The 16,939-nt window shown below is 36.5% G+C and overlaps 1 protein-coding gene across 1 annotated transcript in view; it reads right to left on the bottom strand.

The window, feature by feature from the left end:
- Window positions 1-5,543, bottom strand: part of LOC140168644 (vacuolar protein sorting-associated protein 8 homolog) — a 93,441-nt gene extending 87,898 nt beyond the window's left edge. The window contains 3 exon segments of the mRNA XM_072192055.1: window positions 757-869; window positions 1,803-1,871; window positions 5,442-5,543. Coding sequence (XP_072048156.1) covers window positions 757-869; window positions 1,803-1,871; window positions 5,442-5,534 — 275 coding nt within the window. The 5' untranslated portion in view covers window positions 5,535-5,543.
- Between the last annotated feature and the right edge of the window lie 11,396 nt (window positions 5,544-16,939).

Raw genomic sequence — 16,939 nt, forward strand, 5'->3', positions numbered from 1 at the left:
AGAGATTGACCTCTGACATCGGAACGTACTGCCACTTCTTTACTGACTCAAACAAATATAGTTTACAACAAATCCCATGTATTCATCAATCTTCAGTGTGAATTTTGCAATATTTGGATCAAAACTGACAAAGCCTTTCATACATTTCCCCATTAGGCGACGAAAAAAGAAAACCCTGTTCTACGGGCCCGACCGACACAGATTTTCCAAAATTTTGGAAACAAATTTTCCTTGCACAAATGAATGCCGACCTAATTTTCGAAAATAGTTATATCAGGAAGAAATTTTTTTTCCCAAATTGCAAAATATTGCAGATTTTGGTGACTTGGTGGGCATTTTGTAAAAAAAAAAGACCTAAGGCTATTTTTCTTTTGTCGCCTTAGAGTAAGACAACTATTGTAACTGTCTGTTTCATAGGGGTGTACTTGGAGATACTGCTGATACCGACCTCAAGGATAAGCTTCTGGGAATGGAACCTATATCCAACATCGGGCTATTCCATTAAAAATTGACCCTCCCCCTGTGGAAGATTTTGGGGAGTATATGAAATTGGTCAGGGTTAATCATTTTGAAACCCATACTCCCCTTGTACTATGGCTTTAAACCTATATCTTCCACAACAGGAGTGAGTCTTTCAAATGGCAGTTACCCAATTGTCTATTCTATTTGAAACTCATACTCCCTCTGTGGAAGATTTTAGCTCAATCTTCGACAGAGGTAGTGTGGATTTTAAATGGAATAGCCCATAGTACTTACTGTCTCATAGGGGTGCTGTGATCGGATCTATGTGGAGATGCTGTAGACTCCGATTCAGTGGCCTCACTGAAGAGACTCCCTGGTTGAGAGTCTGGTTCATAAGCATCCTCAGGCTGAAAAATACATACAATTAAGAATTAATTGAAATATCACAGACAGTTCATCAGGGTTGATGATTTTTTTTTAATCAAAAAAATTAAAACAATTTTTTTTATTTAAATCAATTTTTTTTATTTTTTTTATTCCAAGAACTGCTATTCCCCATGATAAATTCAAAAGTGACCAGTGAAATGCTAGATAAAAGAGTCCAAGAGCAGAAATATTTTGTGTCAAACCACATTTGTATAAATTTATTTATGTAGCAAAATTAAACACAATTTTCGGTCATAGACCTTTATCAAGTCTTGATAAAGGTCTATGACTTGATAAAAGTCTATTTCTGCACTTGGACTCTTTTACATATCATTTTTCAAACCTACGCAGCCACTACTTTTTTACTGTCTACTGGAATGCTAAACATATATGCGCAATCCTATCAGGTATTTACAAAAATTCAAAACGTTTTTTACATGTGGAAATTTCATAGAAAAATTTGGCAAAAATCTTTAAAGACCTGTTGAATTCTGCACCTTGAAGATGAATTTATAACAATAGATAAAATTTCATCATAGAGGTATTGAATTGTATCCAAAAGTTGTAGAAGCATTAGAAATGAAGTATTTTTTTTACTTACCAATGTTATCCTAATTGCCTGCCAGACAGGGTTCGAATTTGTTTTAAAATTTTGCATAGCAGTTTTTGGCTAATTAAAATCATAATCAGGGTACTTCTTTATACTATCACTATAAAAATTGCTATACAAATGCAAAATTGGGTAGCAGTTGCTTCAAAATAAGGAGCAAACTGCTATGTGATATAGCCGAATTCAAGCACTGCTGCCAGAAGGGTTCCTGGGTATTTTCTTACCTCATTGAGAATACTTTCTAGTGTTGGGGTATTTTCTTACCTCATTGAGAATACTTTCTAGTGTTGGGGCATTTTCTTACCTCATTGAGAATGCTTTCTAGTGTTGGGGCATTTTCAATCTCTGGGATGTCAAATTCATCATCATCGATCTACAAGAAAAGTAATAAAGGCAAACAGGGTCTTAGGCAGGATTTGAAGGTTTGGGTGTGTAAATTTAAGATTTGGGTACAAAGTATAATAGGCTATGTGGGCAAAAACTGGGTGTGTATACAAATTTATGTGTGTAAAACACTCCCTACACGGCTGGCTGCCTAAGCCCTTGAATGCAAATGATAATTTATCATAAAAATATCAATTCTGAAAAAAAACAACATGTGAATGGAAGTATTTATAGTCTAACCCTAACCAAACCAGAGTTCACTATTAAAACCACTGCTCGTGCATGTATTCCATGTGATGGAATGAGGCAATCAGCCCAAGTCATATACTCAGGGAATTGCTGGTCGGGCCAGCGTAACCCCCATGGCTAGAGGCTGGTGATCTTCTGTGTGGCATGAGACTGATGAGAGGGGTCTGAATCCTGGGGGTACAAACTGATTTCTTTGTTCACCTTCTCTCCTTTTTCGTTTCTTCTTTCCCTTCTGATAACAAAAAACCATGGGCACGATTGAGATTAATATAATAATAACAATAAAACCGCATTTATCCACACTTTCGAACCCTCAAATGCCATTTGAATATTTCATAGAACGCTGCCAGTTAACTGTACGGACAGGGGTCAATGCACTTTAGAATACGTACGTTTCAATGGAAGGCTTGCTGAGAATACAAAAATGGTCAAAAAAAAAAAAATATCATGCCCAAATTTCTTGAGGATATGCCACATGTGATTATCTTCAAACTACACTAGCATCATTCAAATTCCATGTGAAGAGAGTGTGTTCATGTTTTATGCAAAGCGATCTCACATCCTTATTGGACAGAAAACAGCCATTTCAAGGAAACAGCAACTTCAATTTTTATGCATTCAAAATGGAATTCTGGACATCAATTACATACAAATCAACATCAACTTGAAAAGAATCAGCCATACAATAATGATTGTTGATGAAAATATTGATTTTCAGACCTCCCGGTCCAAATACTTGTTTTGGCGGCACCTGTACCGTTCTTTGGCCGATTTGGATGAAAAAGGTGTCAAAATGCTCAGGAGATCATACGCATACTGCATCAAATGTTCCAAATATTTTTAAAGGCTGTTTGACCTACCCCTAATAATAATAGTAGAAACAGTACTAAATAAAAACCTAGATACCGTACTAATTACACTTTTTAAAAATAAATAGACATCACATGATAGCAGGCTCAGAAATCCAACGTGAATCCGTGAATCGATTCGCGCAAAGATTCTCATAAAACATCAACCGGGCGAATCCATATGGATATTGGATAATTTACTTAAATCGTTAATAATTTGTACAATAATACTGATTTGAGAGGGCATTTTAAAAGCAAAAACAGCCATCGGTTGCGGGCCAATCTTTTGTTCGCCAGAGTCGCCATCTTGGATGACTAAATGAGACTGTATGAGAGCAGTATTTTTTTCAATCATTGTGCAGTGGAAGCGAGATATAGATTTGCGCGAATCAAGGATTCTCGCAAAATTCCCTTGCGAGTATCCAAATGGCTTCGCATTTCGCCAGCACTGCCACAGATTTCTAGGCCTGGATATATCTATGAAATTATGATTCTGATTTCTGATATTAAAATGTAAACTGAGCTCAAAAAGAAACTTATAATTTTTCACAAGGTCATATCTTGAAATCCTGTCCATCAAATTGAACCAAAATTACACACAGATTTACTTCAATACTCTACTCTTAACACATGTCAGTAACCAACAGTAAACAACAGTAAAATGCACTGACATGGGACAGCTTCCTGGACCACATTCACAGCCCAGCCCTGTTTCATGAAAAAAAGTGTATGAAAAGCAGAAAGCAGCACCGTTTTATCATCTGTGCAAGGATCTTGTGTGCATTCTCACAGATTTTTTGTCCTGGGTGCCAAATGTTAGGCTGTGAAAGTGAAGGAAGTCCAGGAAGCTGTCCCATGACAGTGCATTTTACTGTTGTGTCAGTTGGACAACTGTTTGGTTACTGACATGTGTTTTGAGTAGAGTATTAAGGGTATCCTGTGTGTAATTTTGGTTCATTTTGATTGACAGTATTTTAAGATATGACCTTGTGATTCACAAGTTGTAAAAATTATAAGTTTCTTTTTGAGCTCAGTTTATATTAAATATATAATCCTCAAAAGTGAATGAAAGGATAATGAACTCCCCTGACAATTATTTACAAAACAGAAGAGTAAATTGGTATTTCATGTACATATTCTATGCTGATAAATTGCCTGGAACTGAAGGCCTAGAATCAACTCTGTCATACACTGCCACAACTGCTGATGAAGTCTCTCAGTCACTCCAAGAAGATCTTGTAAAACTAGAGAAATGGCAAAATGACTGGCTCATGTCATTTAACCCAAGCAAATGTGTCACAATGACAATAGGTACCAGAAATCCTAGAAGCATATTTACAGTTTCTGTGGTGAGCAGCTACAATCTGTCATTTCTCACGCTACCTGGGGGTATGTTTCAATAACACCTTAACCTGGAATGATCATGTCCGGGAAGTATGTAAGAAAGCACAAAGAGTGCTAGGCTTAGTTCGCCGCAACTTGTGGGGATGTAACGTCCATGCCAAATCTACGGCATATTCCACCCTCCTCATCAGACCATTGCTGGAGTACGCAGCTAGTGTGTGGGACACTCCAATCCAATCAAACAACAACCAGCTTAATAGAGTACAAAGGCAAGCAGCACGTTTCTGTAAAAATAACTACAGCAGAGAGGAGGGTACTGTTTCAAAAATCTTGGCTGAACTAGAGTGGCAACCATTAGAGACCCGACGAAAGATCAAGAAAGTATCCATGCTTTACAAGATCCGCATGGGCTTGTCGACATTTCACTTGGAAGTCACCTTGTTCACCAAACCAGAGAAACCAGGGGGCACAACAAAAAGTTCCGCCAGATCCGTTACAAAACCAGACGCTATGGGGATACATTTTTTCCATCTACCATCCCTATATGGAACAACTTGTCTACAGCAACTGTAAATGCCGCTACCATTGAAGCCTTCAAGATCCAAGTCAACAAAGAATTATGCAACTAAAAATTTTCAATTTAACCTGCACGTCCATCCAAGTCATGCTCTTTTAGTCAAGGTTGGCGATGTTGCCTCTACAAGAGGAGATTCTGCTGACGACGACAGATACAGAACCCCATTCCCAAACCGCGGCACCTCTCGAACAGCGAGCGAAGCGAGCACTGCCACTGACACTGTCAGTCGCTGAGCCACGTTCTCAAACCGCGACGCCTCAGCGAGCGAAGCGAGCACCGAGGCATAGAATATCTTGGATTATCATAGGTATCAGAAAACAGCACAGAACCTGTGCTACTCAAGGCCCTGTACAAACTGATAGAAATTTCCCTTTTGTGAGACGTCAGAAAAAGTGAATGTAAACAATGTAAACACTTCAGAATTCGACAGGCTTGTAATGAATCCACTTCCTTGTTTCAAGTTTTCTACATTTCTACCACGGTAAAAATCATTCAAACTTAATTACAACATTTTATATATTTCACTTTTATTCACTCGTACCGTAATATCATCCAGATTATCAAAAGAAGGGTCCAAATTGGGCTCTGCAATCACAGCAGATTCCGTGTTTGGTGTCTCCGCCTCTTCCGCCATGTTGACAAATAATACTGAACTACAGAGGGCAGCACATTTATGAATTAGACTTATTTCCAGTCTTCTGCATGCATTTTACATAGTCAGCAGTTGATAATTTTAATATTTTAAAAGGATTAGAAGAAACTACATATAGGCCTAGCAGAGAGATGCTACATCATCACCCTTATCAGCAGTAGATAACTACTTCACCAATAGGCCGCTTCAGCTGGGGCTTCTTCCGATAATTATTTATATAGATAGGTACCGTACTTCATAAATACCAACATCAGCAACAGATAGCTACTTCATCAATAGGCCTACCAACATCATCAGTAGATGGCTACTTCATCAATACTCTGCTCATAACATAGCTACTTCATCAATACCAATATCAGCAATAGCTACTTCATCAATGACATCAGTAGTACTTCATCAATACCGTTATCAGCAGTAGATAGCTACTTCATCAAATGGCAACATCAGCAGTAGATAGCTACTTCATCAATACCAACATCAGCAGCAGATAGCTACTTCATCAATACCAATATCAGCAGCAGATAGATACTTCATCAATACCAATATCAGCAGCAGATAGCTACTTCATCAATACTATTATCAGCAGTAGATAGCTACTTCATCAATACCAACATCAGCAGTAGATAGTTACTTCATTAATACCGGTACAAATAGATAGCTACTTCATCAATACCAACATCATCAGTAGATGGCTACTTCATCAATACTCAGCTCATAACATAGCTACTTCATCAATACCAATAACAGCAATAGCTACTTCATCAATGACATCAGTAGTAGATAGATACTTCATCAATACCGTTATCAGCAGTAGATAGTTACGGTACTTCATCAAATGGCAACATCAGCAGTAGATAGCTACTTCATCAATACCAACATCATATCAGCAGCAGATAGCTACTTCATCAATACCAATATCAGCAGCAGATAGCTACTTCATCAACACCAATATCAGCAGCATATAGCTACTGTATCAATACCAATATCAGCAGCAGATAGCTACTTCATCAATACTGTTATCAGCAGTAGATAGCTACTTCATCAATACCAACATCAGCAGTAGATAGTTAGGCCTACTTCATTAATACCGGTACCAACATCAGCAGTAGATACGGTAGCTATTTCATCAATATTAACATCGGCAGTAGATCGGCAGTAGATAGCTACTTCGTCAATACATCAGCAATAGATAGCTACTTCATATCAAATATCAACATCAGCAGCAGATACCCAGCAAACACAAAAACGTTTTAAAAACGTTTTAAAGAAGTTATATTTTGGCTTTTGGTTTAGGTAAAAACGTTTTAATAACATTAAAATGTCGGGTTATATAAAGGTCATGATAACGTTTTAAAACGTTTTGTATGAAAACACACTACAACAATATTTTTTAATGTTTTCAAAAAATGTTATTGTAAACTATTTTTACAAACATTTTTGGCAAATATTGTGTCAATACTTAAATAACATTATGTTAAAATATTTGAACCCAGCAAACACAGAAATGTTCTTAAAATGTTTTTTTCAAAACATTTTAATAACATTTAAATGTCGGGTTATATAAAGGTCATGAAAACGTTTTTAAAACGTTATTGAAAATATTTTGGGCAAACATTTTTCGCAAAATATTTTTCAACCCAAAATAACATTCTGTTTACAATGTTTTGTATCAAGTTTTCAAGAATGTTTTTGGAATGTTATTAAAACGTTTTTATGCCCTTTACATAACCCGACATTTAAACGTTTTCTGTAAAACATTTTGTTTGCTGAGCAGTAGATTATCAAAAAATGTTTTTTAAGGTTATGAAAACGTTTTATACTCTTAATATACCCTTTATATAACCCGACATTTAAACGTTTTCTGACAACCTTTTATAACCTTTTGCGAATGATGTCGAAAACGTTTTGCGTTTGCTGGGTAGCTACTTCATCAATACCAATATCAGCAGCAGATAGCTACTTCACCAATACCAATATCAGCAATACCTACTTCATCAATGACATCAGTAGTAGATAGCTACTTCATCAATACCGTTATCAGCATCAGATAGCTACTTCATCAATACCAATGTCAGCAGCAGATAGCTACTTCATCAAACCAACATCAGCAGTAGATAGCTACTTCATCAATATTAACATCGGCAGTAGATCGGCAGTAGATAGCTACTTCATCAATACCAACACCAGCGGTAGATAGCTACTTCATCAATACCAATATCAGCAGTAGATAGCTACTTCATCAATACCGTTATCAGCAATAGATAGCTACTTCATCAATACCAATATCAGCAGCAGATAGCTACTTCATATCATCAATACCAATATCAGCAGTAGATAGCTACTTCATATCAAATACCAGCATCAGCAGCAGATAGCTATTTCATCAATACCAATATCAGCAGCAGATAGCTACTTCATCAATACCAATATCAGCAATACCTACTTCATCAATGACATCAGTAGTAGATAGCTACTTCATCAATACCGTTATCAGCAGCAGATAGCTACTTCATCAATACCAATGTCAGCAGCAGATAGCTACTTCATCAAAACCAATATCAGCAATACCTACTTCATCAATGACATCAGTAGTAGATAGCTAATTCATATCAAATACCAGCATCAGCAGCAGATAGCTATTTCATCAATACCAATATCAGCAGCAGATAGCTACTTCATCAATACCAATATCAGCAATACCTACTTCATCAATGACATCTGTAGTAGATAGCTACTTCATCAATACCGTTATCAGCATCAGATAGCTACTTCATCAATACCAATGTCAGCAGCAGATAGCTACTTCATGAAAACCAACATCAGCAGTAGATAGCTGCTTCCTCAATATTAACATCAGCAGTAGATAGCTACTTCATTAATACCAACACCAGCAGTAGATAGCTACTTCATCAATACCAACATCAGCAGTAGATAGCTACTTCATCAATACCAATATCAGCAGTAGATAGCTACTTCATCAATACCGTTATCAGCAATAGATAGCTACTTCATCAATACCAATATCAGCAGCAGATAGCTACTTCATCAATACCAACATCGGCAGCAGATACCAACTTCATCAATATCAATATCAGCAGTAGATAGCTACTTCATCAATACCAACATCAGCAGTAGATAGCTACTTCATCAAAACCAATATCAGCAGCAGATAGCTACTTCATCAAAACCAATATCAGCAATACCTACTTCATCAATGACATCAGTAGTAGATAGCTACTTCATCAATACCGTTATCAGCATCAGATAGCTACTTCATCAATACCAATGTCAGCAGCAGATAGCTACTTCATGAAAACCAACATCAGCAGTAGATAGCTACTTCATCAATATTAACATCGGCAGTAGATAGCTACTTCATCAATACCAATATCAGCAGTAGATAGCTACTTCATCAATACCATTATCAGCAATAGATAGCTACTTCATCAATACCAACACCAGCAGTAGATAGCTACTTCATCAATACCAATATCAGCAGTAGATAGCTACTTCATCAATACCGGTACCGTTATCAGGAATAGATAGCTACTTCATCAATACCAACATCAGCAGTAGATAGCTACTTCATCAATACTAACATCAGCAGTAGATAGCTACTTCATCAATACCAACATCGGCAGCAGATACCAACTTCATCAATACCAATATCAGCAGTAGATAGCTACTTCATCAATACCAACATCAGCAGTAGATAGCTACTTCATCAATACCAACATCAGCAGTAGATAGCTACTTCATCAATACCAACATCAGCAGTAGATAGCTACTTCATCAATACCAACATCAGCAGTAGATAGCTACTTCATCAATACTGTTATGATATCAGTCATCAATACTCAATATCACCAGTTCACCAGTTGACTACCTCATCAGTATCCTCAAATAGATTCTTACCTTACCTTACCTTACCTTACCTTACCTTACCTTACCTTACCTTACCTTACCTTACCTTACTTTACCTTACTTTACTTTACTTTACTTTACTTTACTTTACTTTACTTTACTTTACTTTACTTTACTTTACTTTACTTTACTTTACTTTACTTTACTTTACTAGATAGCTACTTCATCAATACCGTTATCAGCATCAGATAGCTACTTCATCAATACCAATGTCAGCAGCAGATAGCTACTTCATCAAACCAACATCAGCAGTAGATAGCTACTTCATCAATATTAACATCGGCAGTAGATCGGCAGTAGATAGCTACTTCATCAATACCAACACCAGCAGTAGATAGCTACTTCATCAATACCAATATCAGCAGCAGATAGCTACTTCATATCATCAATACCAATATCAGCAGTAGATAGCTACTTCATATCAAATACCAGCATCAGCAGCAGATAGCTATTTCATCAATACCAATATCAGCAGCAGATAGCTACTTCATCAATACCAATATCAGCAATACCTACTTCATCAATGACATCAGTAGTAGATAGCTACTTCATCAATACCGTTATCAGCAGCAGATAGCTACTTCATCAATACCAATGTCAGCAGCAGATAGCTACTTCATGAAAACCAACATCAGCAGTAGATAGCTACTTCCTCAATATTAACATCAGCAGTAGATAGCTACTTCATCAATACCAACACCAGCAGTAGATAGCTACTTCATCAATACCAACATCAGCAGTAGATAGCTACTTCATCAATACCAATATCAGCAGTAGATAGCTACTTCATCAATACCGTTATCAGCAATAGATAGCTACTTCATCAATACCAATATCAGCAGCAGATAGCTACTTCATCAATACCAACATCGGCAGCAGATACCAACTTCATCAATATCAATATCAGCAGTAGATAGCTACTTCATCAATACCAACATCAGCAGTAGATAGCTACTTCATCAATACCAATATCAGCAGCAGATAGCTACTTCATCAAAACCAATATCAGCAATACCTACTTCATCAATGACATCAGTAGTAGATAGCTACTTCATCAATACCGTTATCAGCATCAGATAGCTACTTCATCAATACCAATGTCAGCAGCAGATAGCTACTTCATGAAAACCAACATCAGCAGTAGATAGCTACTTCATCAATATTAACATCGGCAGTAGATCGGCAGTAGATAGCTACTTCATCAATACCAACACCAGCAGTAGATAGCTACTTCATCAATACCAATATCAGCAGCAGATAGCTACTTCATATCATCAATACCAATATCAGCAGTAGATAGCTACTTCATATCAAATACCAGCATCAGCAGCAGATAGCTATTTCATCAATACCAATATCAGCAGCAGATAGCTACTTCATCAATACCAATATCAGCAATACCTACTTCATCAATGACATCAGTAGTAGATAGCTACTTCATCAATACCGTTATCAGCAGCAGATAGCTACTTCATCAATACCAATGTCAGCAGCAGATAGCTACTTCATCAAAACCAATATCAGCAATACCTACTTCATCAATGACATCAGTAGTAGATAGCTAATTCATATCAAATACCAGCATCAGCAGCAGATAGCTATTTCATCAATACCAATATCAGCAGCAGATAGCTACTTCATCAATACCAATATCAGCAATACCTACTTCATCAATGACATCTGTAGTAGATAGCTACTTCATCAATACCGTTATCAGCATCAGATAGCTACTTCATCAATACCAATGTCAGCAGCAGATAGCTACTTCATGAAAACCAACATCAGCAGTAGATAGCTACTTCCTCAATATTAACATCAGCAGTAGATAGCTACTTCATCAATACCAACACCAGCAGTAGATAGCTACTTCATCAATACCAACATCAGCAGTAGATAGCTACTTCATCAATACCAATATCAGCAGTAGATAGCTACTTCATCAATACCGTTATCAGCAATAGATAGCTACTTCATCAATACCAATATCAGCAGCAGATAGCTACTTCATCAATACCAACATCGGCAGCAGATACCAACTTCATCAATATCAATATCAGCAGTAGATAGCTACTTCATCAATACCAACATCAGCAGTAGATAGCTACTTCATCAATACCAATATCAGCAGCAGATAGCTACTTCATCAAAACCAATATCAGCAATACCTACTTCATCAATGACATCAGTAGTAGATAGCTACTTCATCAATACCGTTATCAGCATCAGATAGCTACTTCATCAATACCAATGTCAGCAGCAGATAGCTACTTCATGAAAACCAACATCAGCAGTAGATAGCTACTTCATCAATATTAACATCGGCAGTAGATAGCTACTTCATCAATACCAATATCAGCAGTAGATAGCTACTTCATCAATACCATTATCAGCAATAGATAGCTACTTCATCAATACCAACACCAGCAGTAGATAGCTACTTCATCAATACCAATATCAGCAGTAGATAGCTACTTCATCAATACCGGTACCGTTATCAGGAATAGATAGCTACTTCATCAATACCAACATCAGCAGTAGATAGCTACTTCATCAATACTAACATCAGCAGTAGATAGCTACTTCATCAATACCAATATCAGCAGTAGATAGCTACTTCATCAATACCAACACCAGCAGTAGATAGCTACTTCATCAATACCAACATCGGCAGCAGATACCAACTTCATCAATACCAATATCAGCAGTAGATAGCTACTTCATCAATACCAACATCAGCAGTAGATAGCTACTTCATCAATACCAACATCAGCAGTAGATAGCTACTTCATCAATACTGTTATGATATCAGTCATCAATACTCAATATCACCAGTTCACCAGTTGACTACCTCATCAGTATCCTCAAATAGATTCTTACCTTACCTTACCTTACCTTACCTTACCTTACCTTACCTTACCTTACCTTACCTTACCTTACCTTACCTTACTTTTACTTTACTTTACTTTACTTTACTTTACTTTACTTTACTTTACTTTACTTTACTTTACTTTACTTTACTTTACTTTTCTTTACTTTACTTTACTTTACTTTACTTTACTTTACTTTACTTTATCATGAAAATACCAGATGATTTGATTTGATTTCCTTTTTTTTTGCCATTGGTAAATCGATTTAGCCAACAATGGTCAAGTAGTAGTCAAGTGTGCCCCCGGCATGCCAGTTCCTTGCCGGTGTTTGTTTCAGCTTTTCAGTGTCATAGGCTTACGTTGGGAAAGAAACTACCGTGAATTTCAGAATGAATTAGGCTATTCCAGTTGAAATTCATACGCCCACTGTAGAAAACATGACCTTAATCTCCCACGCAGGGGGCGTAGATTTTAAATGAAATCACCCATTCAGGTAACCTCATTGAAATTCACACTCCCTGTGTGGAAGACTAAGGTCGTGACTAAAATAGGTGGTGTATGGATTTCAACTGGAATAGCCCATTTAGCATTTCGTCACTTCCGCCCAAGTGGCGGGAAATTCAGTAACAGAAAAAATAACCTGCGATGTGGACGTGCTCCAAAATTGTCCTCCGATTGCTTTGTTTTTGCAATTTCCAGTATCAAATTGGTGAGTAATGGTATGTTTGTCATTAACTGATTTTATTGTTCATATTCATATCAATATAACTCGTAATGATTGCAATAAAATCCTGTAAGAAATTTCTAGTTGTAAATGTAAACCTGTAAATTCAGACAAATATCTCGAGCTAATGAATTCGGTGTCACATTGCAAAACAAAGAAAATAAGCCATCATCATCGTCATCACCATCATCATCAGGTTGGATGATGATGATGGTGATGATGATGATGATGATGATGATTGATGATTTCGGACGACGACGATTATGATGGTGGTGTGATGGTTAATTTCCTTCTGTTTCGCAATGTGACACCGAATTTATTAGCTGGACATATTTAACAGAAATTACAGGTTTAGGCCTCATTTACATCCTGACATTACTTACTGGATTTCATTGTAATAATTTATGAGCAAATATTGATGTGAATAATGAGTTAATCAGTTATTGACAAATAAACCTGATTACTTACCAATTCGATACTGGAATTTGCAAAGCAATCGGAGGACAATATCGAAACAACGTCTGCGTCGCAGGTTAATTTTTTGTTACTGAAATTCCAGCCACTTGGGCGGAAGTGGATCGACAAATGGGCTATTCCAGTCTAAACTCATACATCCCCTGTTGAAGACATGACCGTTAATCTTCGAAACAGGGAGTGTGAATTTCAAATTCGGTTACCTGAGTGGGGGATTTCATTTGAAATCTACGCCCCCTGTGTGGGAGATTAAGGTCATATCTTCCATAGGGGGTGCATGAATTTTAACTGGAAGAGGCCAATTCATTCTGAAATTCGCGGTAGATTCTTTCCCAACTAAAAAGCTGTAACAAACACCGGCAAAGAACTGGCATACCGGGGGCGCACTTGTCTACTACTTGAACATTGTTGGCTAAATCGATCGACCAATGGCAAAAAATAAATAAAATAAATAAATAAAATCATTTCCATGATTAAAATAAATTGACTAAACTAAACTATAATATAGTAGGGCATAATATAATATGATACTAGCTAGTATCCATCTATATTTATAATTAGGTAAATTTATAAGATATATAATATCGTCTTTTTTGGAATAGATTTATCTCTGTAAATTCTCGATATTTAACTGTAACATTATTATTAATTATTGATCACTACCATTATCTAAATCATTGTATTACTTATATCCGTCGTAGTATTTGTCATATACATTTGTAACATACCTTTATAATAAGGCCAAAATATTATGGTAAAAATCCTTAATTATCTAATTATAATCAATTTAAGGTTAGCAACTATTTTAAACTGTTGCAATTTGGTAGTTCACATCATCTTGCGAATGGTGGTGAGCTTTGGCAAAATTACATTGATCAATTCATAGCGAGTGTATAGAAGAATTCAAATATCACAGATATACCTTTGTAGGTCCTGGGGTTCTTGAGTTATGTAGTAAAGTAAAGTAAAGTAAAAGTAGTTAGTAAACACCCAAAATGAAGTATATAGCTATATACTGCTGATGTTGGTATTGATGAAGTAGCTATATATTGCTGATATTGGTATTGATGAAGAAGCTATCTACTGCTGATATTGGTATTGATGAAGTAGCTATCTACTGCTGATGTTGGTGTTGATGAAGTAGCTATCTACTGCTGATGTTGGTGTTGATGAAGTAGCTATCTACTGCTGATGTTGGTATTGATGAAGTACTATACTGCTGATGTTGGTATTGACGAAGTATTAGCTATCTACTGTTGATGTTGGTATTGATGAAGTAGCTATCTACTGCTGATGTTGGTATTGATGAAGTAGCTATCTACTGCTGATGTTGGTATTGATGAAGTACTATACTGCTGATGTTGGTATTGACGAAGTATTAGCTATCTACTGTTGATGTTGGTATTGATGAAGTAGCTATCTACTGCTGATGTTGGTATTGATGAAATAGCTATCTACTGCTGATGTTAGTATTGATGAAGTTGCTATCTACTGCTGATGTTGGTATTGATGAAGTAGCTATCTACGGCTGATATAGATATTGATGAACTAGCTATGTACTGCTGATGTTGGTATTGATGAAGTGCCTATCTACTGCTGATGTTGGCATTGATGAAGTAGCTATCTACTGCTGGCTAGATAAATACTTCATCAATACCAACATCAGCAGTAGTTTTTCTGAGGTTTTCAAAGTTTTTCTACAGAAGTTTATGGTTTATTCAAGCTACTTGTGCAGGAAGTACAAGTGGAGACAGTCAAATGTTGATGGACAAAAGTAATATGCATGAGCATTTTTCATAGTCCAGAACAAATTTTCTTGAAAATCCATGCACCTGATTGGTAAGTTCAGTGCATGGGGTTGTAATATGAGCAGCTCTGTGTGTGTACTGTTGGTTGGTGGTTTCCCAACTGTGCAAGTGGTCATCATGGTGGTGGTACCTGGTGTGTTCTCTTAATTATTTGTACAGTGCCAATGGTGAAAGTTTGATTGTGTATTGATGAAGTAGCTATCTACTGTACTGCTGGTGCTGGTATTGATGACGTAACTATCTACTGCTGATGTTGGTATTGATGAAGTAGCTATCTACTGCTGATGTTTTGTATTGATGACGGCTGATGTTGGTATTGACGAAGTACCGTAGCTATACTGCTGATATTGGTATTGATGAAGTAGCTATCTACTGCTGATATTGGTATTGATGAAGTAGCTATCTACTGCTGACATTGGTGGCATTGCTGAAGTAGCTATCTACTGCTGATGTTGGTATTAATGAAGTAGCTATCTACTGCTGATGTTAGTATTAATGAAGTAGCTATCTACTGCTGATGTTGGTATTGATGAAGTAGCTATCTACTGCTGATGTTGGTATTGATGAAGTATCTATCTACTGCTGATGTTGGTATTTATGAAGTAGCTATCTACTGCTGATGTTGGTATTGATGAAGTAGCTATCTACTGCTGATGTTGGTATTGATGAAGTAGCTATCTACTGCTGATGTTTTGTATTGACGACGGCTGATGTTGGTATTGACGAAGTACCGTACCGTAGCTATCTACTGCTGATATTGGTATTGACGAAGTAGCTATCTACGGCTGATATTGGTATTGACGAAGTAGCTATCTACGGCTGATATTGGTATTGATGAAGTAGCTATCTACTGCTGATATTGACATTGATGAAGTAGCTATCTACTGCTGATGTTGGTATTAATGAAGTAGCTATCTTAACTGCTGATATTGGTACTGATGAAGTAGCAATCTACTGCTGATGTTGGTGTTGATGAAGTAGCTATATACTGCTGATGTAATGTTAGTATTAATGAGGTAGCTATCTACTGTTGATGTTGGTATTGATGAAGTAGCTATCTACTGCTGATGTTGGTATTGATGACGGCTGATGTTGGTATTGACGAAGTACCGTACCGTAGCTATCTACTGCTGATATTGGTATTGATGAAGTAGTTATTATCTACGGCTGATATTGGTATTGATGAAGTAGCTATCTACTGCTGATGTTGGTATAATGAAGTAGCTATCTTAACTGCTGATATTGGTACTGATGAAGTAGCTACCCAGCAAACACAAACACGTTTTTAAAACGTTTTAAATAAGTTATATTTTGGGTTTTGATTTAGGTAAAAACGTTTTAATAACATTAAAATGTCGGGTTATATAAAGGTCATGAAATCGTTTAAAACGTTTTGTATGAAAACACACTACAACAATATTTTTAAAAGGTTTTCGAAATGTCATTGTAAACTATTTTTGCAAATATTTTGGCCAAATATTTTGTCAACACTTAAATAACATTATGTTAAAATATTTGCACCCAGCAAGCACAGAAATGTTCTTAACATGTTTTTTACAAAACGTGTCAATAACATTTAAATGTCGGGTT

Source organism: Amphiura filiformis, chromosome 13 (genome assembly GCF_039555335.1).
Source record: "Amphiura filiformis chromosome 13, Afil_fr2py, whole genome shotgun sequence".
In the NCBI taxonomy this organism is placed as follows: Eukaryota; Metazoa; Echinodermata; class Ophiuroidea; order Amphilepidida; family Amphiuridae; genus Amphiura; species Amphiura filiformis.